The 11,247-nt window shown below is 31.5% G+C and overlaps 1 protein-coding gene across 1 annotated transcript; it reads right to left on the reverse strand.

Annotated features, from left to right (window-relative positions):
* Positions 1-1,342: 1,342 nt before the first annotated feature.
* On the reverse strand, positions 1,343-3,091 carry LOC103308780 (E3 SUMO-protein ligase KIAA1586-like). The gene is made up of 2 exons (XM_008182808.1): positions 2,027-3,091; positions 1,343-1,468 (listed from the first exon to the last, which is right to left on the reverse strand). The coding sequence occupies exons 1-2, from the start codon at positions 3,089-3,091 to the stop codon at positions 1,343-1,345; spliced, it is 1,191 nt and encodes a 396-aa protein (XP_008181030.1).
* Between the last annotated feature and the right edge of the window lie 8,156 nt (positions 3,092-11,247).

An 11,247-nucleotide genomic window follows, 5' to 3' on the forward strand; every position in this document is an offset into this window, starting at 1 on the left:
CTGCCTTTGAACAATATACTAGGAGCCTTCTATTAAATTTTCAAGCTTTTTTATCCAACAAATAAAATTTTATTGATATTTTTAGAAAAAAACTAAAAAAAAATAGAAAATGAAAATGACTCTAAACAGTTCAAAATAAATCAAAATATTTTGAAAATGTTATCGTGTATAAAAAATGGAAATATAAACAACCATTGAAAATTGCATGTATCTACGGTCTTTTGTTTTAAAGTTACACCAAAACCCAAAATCGATTTTCTCGAAAACAGATTTTGCGCAAAAATTCCCGATTATCCTTAATTTTTCTTTTGTTTTTCCAGGCGCTTTTGAAAACTACTGGGAAATTTAAATTTTGACTTCCCCAATGCACCAATAATATTCACTTTATGATCGAACAAGATACTGAAGTTGAAAATCGTAGCATTATTTCGACTACTTATCGTGTACACAGACACAATAAAAAAAAACACACATCATTGTAAAATCAATACATTCATCGTTCCACTCAGAATCTAAAATATTTTTGAAAGCCCCTTCAATGGTCTTATAGTAGGTAAGATATACCGATTACCTCCAAAACCAAATTTAAACAAGATGGGGTATCTGGCTTGAAGCTGTTGTTTTTAATGCATCATATTTTAAAGGTTTAAAATCTGTTATAACAAGGTTAGACCCAAATTCATCTGCTACCATTAAAAAATGTTCAGATTAATAAAAAATGATTTGACTTGCATTAAATGTAATATTGAAATTCTTGTAAAATGCATAAAACAATTGGAACAATCAAAATTAATAAATTTAAAATTAAAAGTAGGTAATATCTAAAATCTAACTTTGTTCAGTTTTTTACAATTAGTATTAATAAATAACATTAAGACATAATAAGTCTTATAATTAAAAAAAATAAAAACCTCAGTCTTTGTTACAAACCATAAAAAATGTATGTAATTGTTTATTTAAAGAACCTAATATGTATGGTACCTAACAAATGATATAAAATAATAACAAGAACCACTTTTCTGTTGAAACATTTCAGATACAAAATTTAACAAGCTTAAAATCATAATTAACACTATTTAAGGCAAATAGTAACAAATAAGAATACATAATAAAAGTTATATAATTATATTTTAATACAATAATAACTCCAGGCATGGGTGTAAAATCATAAACATTTTTGTATTATAATGCATTATGAATAATAAACTTCAGAAAAAAAATTATTTATTCATTACTGACTGAATAAGCTCCATTTTTGTGGCGTCTTTCTTTCGCTTCTTCATTTTATTTCAAGAAGTTCAGAAGCAAGACTGGAGGATTAACAACTTATGGTTTTTTAGGTTTAGGCTCTAATATCTTCACGAAGTTCAGACTCAACTTGTTCTTGGAGATCGTCAGAAACAGATGGCCTTCCACTTCTGGCTTCATCATGAATATTCGTCCTTCCATTTGAAAATTCTCTGCACCACTTCCTCACATTTTTAATTGACATGGAGGTTGACCAATAAGAGTTACACAGTTGTCGATGGATGGCTTCCGGCGTCTCGCCACGCGAGTAAAGAAAACAGATTAGGTACCTCGCGAAGCTCACACTGAGCATGGAACGATAAGTAGGCGGACGATGACGAGGTTGACGCGCTCATTTCGTTCACGTGTCACAAAGATACTAAACGCAGTGTTGCCAGATCAAAAATTGAGAATTCCTCAACAAAATCATAAAAAAGTTTCGAAAATTCCCCAAACGTAATCATAAAAAAAATCGCCAAAATTCCCCCAAAATAATTTTTATCACCAAAAGTTTCGAATTTTTTTTTTAGTTTCATATTAGATATAACTCATTAACTCAATATAGTTGACACTTGAATCGTGATTCGTGATTCCATACTATAGGTGGTCCGATAAATTATAAAGTTTTAATATATAAACATTTTATTATGTAAGTACATAGTTTACAAAAATAAAATATAACAAATGTTATATTAACAAATGAACATAAAGGTACATACTGTTGCAAAACACGTCTTACGACCATTAGTAATGACAGCCATCGGGTACAACTTAATTGTAATAATTTGTGGGGCTTGACATCGAAAAAATGTTGGAACTCTTCGAATTCATGCTGTCGTTTAAAACTGTGGCTAAAGTACGTATAAATATCTCGTAACATTTTTTCAATTTCATCAGGAAGTTTTCGGCATGCATATTCAGCACATAGTGCTAATGAATGACACACACATTTTAAAACAAATAATTGTGGAATATCATTTATAAGCAGACTTTTTAAAGAATGCTTATTCCCCATCATCGTGTTGGCTCCATCAGCAGCAAACCCAATTAAATTGCTTTTATATGCTTTTATATTGTGGCTGTTAAAAAAATTTGTAATGACTTGATAAATATTATTTGCAGTTGCATTGGCTACAGGGAGAAGCGTAAGAAACTGATCATCAACTTTATAATTATCGCATAAACGTACTACAAGAGCTAAGTTTTTTACAGCACTTATGTCAGTGGATTCGTCGACCAAAAGTGAAAACTTATTGTTTTTTATGTATTGTACAAGATCATCAAATCCAGTGGCACCTATGACGTTGTTGATGATGGAAGTGCATTTTGTTCTGTCACATGTTAACTTTGCCAAGTTATTAGGCTCTAGTTTTATAGAGCTGATTAATTTTACAAGATGATCAGTCACATTTATTGGTATATTATGTTCAGCCACAAAAGATGCAATACGGATCTCAGTTGTTTTTATATTTTCTATCACTTCTTTACTTTTGGTCAAAGAAGGCATATCAAATACAGAAGTAACTTTCATATTGGTTGAATTTTGGTTATGTTTTTTCGATTTATTGTGTTTAATAACAGCCGATAAACCACCTTTACAATCACATAAACAAACCTTACAATGAAAATATACAATTCCTTTTTTGCTATGACTTATCCATTTAGAATACTTTGGATTTGATTCCCATACTTTCTGATACTTGTGTTCATATAACCACGTTTTTGGCTTCTTGACCACTGATGTAGAAGCTGTTGGTTCTTGAGGAGTGTCTAAATCTGTTTCAGAGTCAGTTTGGTAATCCATATTCGGTAAAAACTAAAAGGCGATTTAAGAGATACTTTTTATTAAATTTATTTCATAAATCGTAAACTAATAACTGTGTGGTGGGTGTATTGTTGTTTAAATAAAACTCAGAAATACTGTTAATAAAAGTTACCTTCTAGAGATTAATAAAATTTACCTTCAAAATATAAATATCACAGGCAATCCCTATACAATATTAATAATACATATGGATACTATGTTGTTATAGATAATATAATACCATTACAGGTAATTTTATATTAATCTGTAATTCAACTACTACAAAGATTTGTTTATTATACAGTCAATCTATGACGTTTGGATCTATGATTATTTTCAATAAATAGTAATTATTTTTTAAATTTATGCGGGAAATGTTGGTATATTATCATAATATTATGCATGGAACCTTATATATTAAACCGTCATTTATACCAATTATAATGAAATGTTAATAAGCTTCATTATCAGTTATTCAGGTTATAAACATAGATAGTAAACTATAATGTATTGGCGATTGGAAGCTTATCAAGTTAGGCCGGTGGGGGTAGAATACGTGTAACGAGGAACCGGAGGAACTGGTAAAATAACAAAAGATACACAGCTTATCACTTTCAATCGCCAATAGATAATATATATTATCTATGATATACACGGTCACTCACACGGAAACGACTATATTATTTAATATTATTAGAATGATAAGAATTAGTGATAATGTGTGAATTATGGAAATTCACACATTTTTCTCCAATTTTCCTCAAAACATAACATTATCCCCAAATTTGAATGATTTTCAAAAGTTTTTCTCCAAATCCCCAAAATGCTAAAAATTCTCCAAATTTGGGGAAAAATCCCCAAATCTGGCAACACTGACTAAACGTCCGATCCAGCTAGTTCAAATTTTCTTAGAAAGAGAAGAAATTAACGGCCATATCAGTGGTACCAATTTATAAAAATAAAATTTTCCTTGGTCGCTAGAAAATTGGAGACCTTACTTTTGGGACAAGCCTCGTATATAAGGTTTGTGCCATGTTTTTTTTTTTTATTATTTTAATGAATACAAATTCAATATAACAAAAACCTTTTAACCATAGGCGTGCGCACAGGGTATGCAGGGTATGCCGCTGCATAGTCTGCAGCTTTATGTGAGGGGCCCATATATAATATACCAAAGCATTTTTGATAATATCTTCTATATTATAAAAAAAAATAATAAAAATTTTAGTTTTCACTTTTCTCGTGACCCGCAAGATAATCTAAGCTATTAATACACTAAGGGTCAGTTGCACCATCTACGGTTAAACTTCGATTAAGCTTAATGGTGCAAAAAGCGTAACACGTATATATTGTTTTATAGGTTTTTAAGGTACTATTTTTTATAAGGTAATCTAATATTCTCCATACTTTACATTTATATATTATATAGCTTCTTATGTTGCTTGTTTTTATAATTGAATAGTAGGTACATAGTGCATTTTAAATTGTCCTGGTAGTTGATATCTTAGATATAGAATATATGTGCTAGGTATTTATGTTCCTGTTTTTATAGTTAAATTTTCTATAATATGCTAACATTAAGGTAACTATAATTTATAGGCGCTATAGTCAACATAAATCAAACACAGTGTACAATTTCAGGCTCATTACTTCACCCTGATAACCCTTCAAATGTTTTAACATAATTTTGACTTGAACTAAAAGAAAGAGTTATTCGAGATCCATATCAACCAGATATTAAATTATTACCCAGGACAAAAATAGGTCAAAATTATAGAAGTTTCCAAAAAAAGTGGTATGATTGTTTTAAATGGTTGGAATACAGTGTATCAAAATATAAAGTCTTTTGTTTTCCTTGCCGTATGTTTTTAAATTCTGGATCAAATTTAGGACAGGCTGATACAATTTGTGAGGGGGCCCTATTTTCCTTATTGCATAACCTGCGAATAAAGTCTGCGCATGCCTATGCTTTTAACCTTATATATATATATATATATTTTATAAGTTATTATTCATATTTATAAAAAATTTAACATTTTATTTTAATAATATATTTAGGAATAACGAATAACAAACAATCTTTTGTTTCTTTTTTAATATAATAAAATTATGTCATGTCCCAAATTTTACTTTTAACCGTCGAATCTGTTGGTTTAAATGATACACAATCAGGTATGGAGTTTGTAGTTTTAAGGATTCCAATTATTGATTGGGTTTGCAATTTATTGCGTTGTAGGGTATTTATGTTTTTTAAATCACTAAATAAACGCTCAACTGAGGCATTTTAAAAAGGTAGAACCAGTAATAATCTCATTATTATACATTTATTGGGAAAATAAATTAGAAATACAAGAAACAAGAAACTTTTCAAATATTTGGCTAAAAAATATTTTTATGAAATAATAGGTATGCACTGTAAAAAATCGACTATATGCCAAATATGCCTTTACACTCAAAACATGCAAAAACATGCACTTATAAACTTAGTATCATTAATATCACTATCGTTATGAAACGGATTTGTATCTCAGTTAGCATGTTTTCCTGTGTAGCAAAAAAAAACACGCAGATGCATAAACTTACGAGCCCTGATAATAACCATAAAGAGGAAATCAAACCTTGGCCGCTCCTCAAATTGTGCCAAGCAGATGAGCTTATCTAGGAACAATATGGTTGAAGATGAAATTAATTACATGTCTTTGCAGCGATGCGAACGAGGGGTTATTAATCTGGAGTCAGCTAAACTCATCCGACTTTCTTGATTTATTTATGAATGGATGAGTACATCGCAGACCAGGTTTAAGTCTTAATTTCAAGGTCATTTTGTAATCATCCACCGGTGTTTGGTTCACGATCCGACGTAGTCGGATCACCTATCTGACTGGTTTATTCATAACATGCGAATGATTCGTTCAAAAATGATATCCCTTGAAAAACTCATTAGAAAGCTAATACATTTATCAACTATCCTGTTCTGGTTTCCATACATGTAACGATATTTAAGTTTTTTGTGCATGACTACTAAAAATATAATTGTAATAAACGCGAGATCACTTCGATACCAAAATTCCCACTGCTCAGGTCGATGAGCATAGTGTTTTTCGAAGTAAACACCAAAATTATGAGTGTCATCATTACACATTGCCAGAAAAATGTCTATACTCATAAAAATTTTCAACATGCAAAATTTCCACGAGTGTGCGGCAAGCTTTATATACTTCAGACTTCTTCATTGGGTCTGGTATTTCATTGAGGTTATTTCTCCAGTATTTTATTGAGGTTATTTCTCCATTAATATGCCAGTTGTAAATTAGATGGTGTTGAGGCTTGCACATTATCTTTGTCCAGGCGTTGATATATGGCAGAGCATCGTCAGACATCAATATTTTAACAGGAATAAGACCCATTTTTCCCTTTACAGATTTAAAAAACTGAGAAATAGCTACAGAATCAATCCTGTTGCTGAAACAGAAAGCCACTGGACATCCAGCTCCAAATTCATCAATGGTAAGCATTGTTGTGAGCTGGAAGTCATGTTCTGTTGTCCTATGAGTGCTGTCTATACAATATCTTGATATCTTTCTAATATTTTGTCATTAATACAATCATAAAATCGTCTTTCACGGGGTCATCGTTTTTTCACACCCTTACATTTTAAAATATAGAACAGGTGAGTCCTCTCAGAGTGCCATTTGTTCTTGAACCCACATCGCTGAATACATCATTCTTATGTACTACATCCCTATCCAATTCATAGTCTTTAAAAATATTATATAAATCTCGTTTATCGATAATAAGCAGGCGGTGAATATTCTCATTTAACACTATTGATTCACGGGTGTCATCTAGAATTCGATCGAAAGTCACTCCAATTTTAATTTTTCCAGTCAGTTCATCACGTTCCTCTTTAGTCAAATATAAAAATTGAATCGACTGGAAATGGCAGCAATTTACTGTACTGTGGCCTTCAATATTTGTTACAATTATTTGAGCAGGACATCTTGAACCAATTGTGATCTGGAATTATGATTGGGATCTGTGACCATTTTAGTCTTGTACTCGTGCCTATCAACCGGGATGATCCTGATCTATGATATCCATAGTACGATCTATTTCCTTTCACTCTATGTATGGTAAAAAAAGCTAGATCTTCTTTTTCAGTGATACCTTTCCATTTTTTAATTCTGAATCATAAAATATATATATATAATATATAATATATTAAACATTGATAACAACATCATTGCAATAACAAAAATGAAAATATTTACCGTCAACGAATTCAAAGACATTAAACACTACCTCCATATGTACATAATGGTCTATTTCTATGTGCTCATGAAGCTTTGATGTAGCATTAAATGTTGAGTCACATAAAGGATATTTCAAAGACGCGAGTCTTTTAAAATCGTTTTCAGCCGGATGGCTCCGCACATTATGTTTGATTAAATTGCTTTTATTGCTAAATGTACCATCACACAGCTTGCAATACCCCCTCAATGAATCGTCCCTTTGATCATGTACGATTTGAATATGCTGGTTAAGAGACTTTCCAGAGTCTAGAAATATGTAATTGCGCCTAAAGAATAAAAAATAATAACAATTATTAACACGTTGAGTGCCACGGTATTTATAATTGGTGTATAGTGAGTTCTCTAAGCGCAGTTCATTTATTTATATGTCTGTGAAGAGCAACAACCAAAAAATTGTATATGTTATTTATAGTGATAACGGAGAATTGAATAATGTGCATGGATTAGGGTGGTTTTGATCCACTCGTGTTTTATCGGCATGTACATATGAATTGTTCCGAGAAGTAAAATTTAACAATCTAAATATATCTATACTTCTATATTCATATATGTATATTGTACATGTATATGTATGCGAAAATGGAATCTTTGTGTTGAGTGTACTCTGAAACACCTCATCCGGTTTTTTGATTTTTTTTTTAATGAAAGAGTTCCTCGCGGACCAGGCTATAGGCTTAATTTCAAGGTAATTTTGTAATTACCCATCGGTATATGGTCCGCGATCCAACGTAGGATCGCCTACCTGACTGGCTTATTCATACCTTGATCGAAATATAATTCAAATATAATTTTTGTATAATAACAACACGATAAAAAAAAAGATAAAAAAAATTTATTTTTTATATTTTTTAAAAATATAACGTTTATCGCAACATATATATACAAAAAGTAAATTAAGTCTATTGTAAATTTTATGGTCTTTAATTTTGGTCATAGGTATTTTTATTGTAAGTTGAAAAGCTAACGAGTTATAAGCGAGAACAGTGAAAATGGCGCGCCACCCTTTGAAGAGGGGTGGAGAGCTACGCACAGGGGGTAGGTGTCAGAACTTTGGTACATCAGTGAGGTATAAACTAAAAAATAAATCAAACTCCTGCTTTCGTGGAATTAGTTCCGAACTTTGTCGATTTTTGGTCTAATTTTTAACTGGGCTATTATAGCCGCTAGACGTCGGGTCTGCAATCCACCGCAGGTGGATCGCTTACCTGATTTGCTGCAGCACATTGCCCGCTATCCGACGAAGCCGGATAGCCTACCTAGGTGGCTAACTTGAAAGTTTATTGATTTTAACTTGAGATGACTGACTTGCTAGACACTCCAACACGGTTTTCGACTTTACACTTTTTACATAAGAAAAATAACTGGACATACGCTGGGGGATCACTATTTGCCGATTTTTATGGGCTATAGGAGATTTCTCGACACTGAAACTCGATTTTCAAACTTTCCCGCCTTCGAAACGAGACCGTCAAAAAGCCAAAGAACTTTATCAAAAATTCTTATCACAAAATCACCTTCTATATAAGTGCGACATTTATAATTCGAAATCGGTGTCTTCAAAATCGGTACTTACTTACAATTAACACAGTAACACAGTTGTCTAACTATATTTTCCATTCTTCAGTTACCTACACTACCAATGTGATCGGCAATCCACCTCAGGTGGATTGCATACCTGGTGATATCCAATTCTCATTATGTACACGATCGACGCAGTAGGATTGCCTACCTATGTGATTTTTGATGACTGATAGCTAGACAATCGAATACACCTATCGACTCCACACTTATTAACAACTGGAGATCGTATCCATTTACAACATTTGTGATGGATTGCTAGACGCTCTAACAATTAAACATTCCCGCCAAAACGTCATGCCTTATCTCCAATCCATATCACAATATCACAAATCCTAAACTTCCGTCTTACAACTGTCGCGACATTTATAATTCAAACGGCATTGTCTCCAAAATCGGTACCCACTCTAAGCGAGTTCAACGGCCCCCGAGTTACACTTAGAGCTATAGTGCGTTTCATTAGAACTGTGACTCGATGCTAACGGGCCTCTTGGTGTTTTTTCATTAGGTTTTCTAAAACTAGGACGTAAAGTTGCGTGGCAAATTTAAAATTTATTGATAACGAATATTTTACACATTTTTTCGATCCTAGTTTGAAAACCCCTGGTTTGAGACAAAACCGCCACGAAGCACGTTAGCGTCGAGTCGCAGTTATAATGAAACTCACTATAGTATATTATCATGCATATTAATATGTATAATGTCAATCACATTTTAAATGTAAATATTCTATAATCTAACAATGCAATAAACAAGGCCATTACACAATGATTTATTATAATTGTATTGATAACTAGTTTTTTTTCTTTTTTTTCCATATTATCTTTATTTTTACATTTATGAGCCATCTTATAATACACATTTGATAAGCTACTCATTTCACATTATGAATTAGCTGTACAAAACCAATAAAATAAATTAAAATAAATGTATACAAATTATGAATTTAAGTAATTTGCATGATTGATTATTAGCAGTGAATTATGTATATTATGTGTTTGTATTTTATATTCTAAATGCAACTATTATTATTTAATTAATCATTTTCAGGGTTACTTTGGTGCAATTGGATGTTTGTTGTCATTTGACGAGAGATTTAAAGAGTAGATAACAAAATATGGTGTATGAAGAAATAAACTAGCAACAATTTTAAAGATTGAATGTTTTACATCATGGTTTAGAAATATAGCTTTAGCATTTAACCCATAATCCATCATAGCATCTGATAATATTTTCTTTTCTATTGGGTTTCCACGCAGAAAATTACCAACAGAACATACTTTAAAGAAAATTATAATTTTAACTTCATTGCCAATCCTTGTCAAAATAAATTAGAAATTATTACTCTATCAATTCTTTCATATTTTGCATACGGTCTTACAATCGATGCAATGTTTTTTGTAACACCAACTAAGGCCGATCTAGCCACATCTTTTCCAGACGCTTGGGCTCATTTCATCTTAGAGGTTATATAAGCGAAACTATAACAGAAAAATAATTAGTTAACTAAAAAAATACACAATAATTATTTGTACTAGGTACCTGATAGCAACTTCTTCTTCAGACAGCCCAATTTTATCGTAACTACCTCCATAGATATCATGAACCGATTTATCAACTTTTAAATTATCGCCATTTGCAGCCAATTTAATTGCCTCATCAAATGTATTAAATTCTGTCATACGAGTATATTGTCCCAAAAACGTACCACCTCCCGTACTGAAGTTGCAATAGTAAATACATTTTTAAGTATACTTAATGCAATTTGAATGTGATTTTTATTTACTAACTTCGTTCCAGATATTCTCTAATTCTATTAGAATAATATAATAAATTTAAGTCTTACATTTTTAAAAATGTCTTTAAATTTGAATGCTCCACAACCAGTAGCACAAACTGTAGCTACGCTATCTGCCATACCTATCTTCTTAGACAGATCCAAGAAATTGTTAATTTCACTAGTTGGAAATCTGATGAAATGCAACATCCCTATCCTATTGCAGATTTGTACATTGTCCATCTGTGAACAAACCAATTGTAAAAACGAGAACTGAAGAAATTAAATAATATGCCTGTAGGTGTGCATCTCTGTGTCCAGATTTTCCATAAGCAGAATTCTTCGTCAAATATTTCGTAATATTTGACAATAGTTTATTTTCAGTCATCGAGTCTCTGGGTTCAAAAAAACTAATTTTGTTAATGTTCCACCCATGTCCATCCCAAACCATGGCATTGCTAACAAAAAAAAAAACATAAAATCGCAAT

This window comes from Acyrthosiphon pisum, chromosome X (genome assembly GCF_005508785.2).
Source record: "Acyrthosiphon pisum isolate AL4f chromosome X, pea_aphid_22Mar2018_4r6ur, whole genome shotgun sequence".
In the NCBI taxonomy this organism is placed as follows: domain Eukaryota; kingdom Metazoa; phylum Arthropoda; class Insecta; order Hemiptera; family Aphididae; genus Acyrthosiphon; species Acyrthosiphon pisum.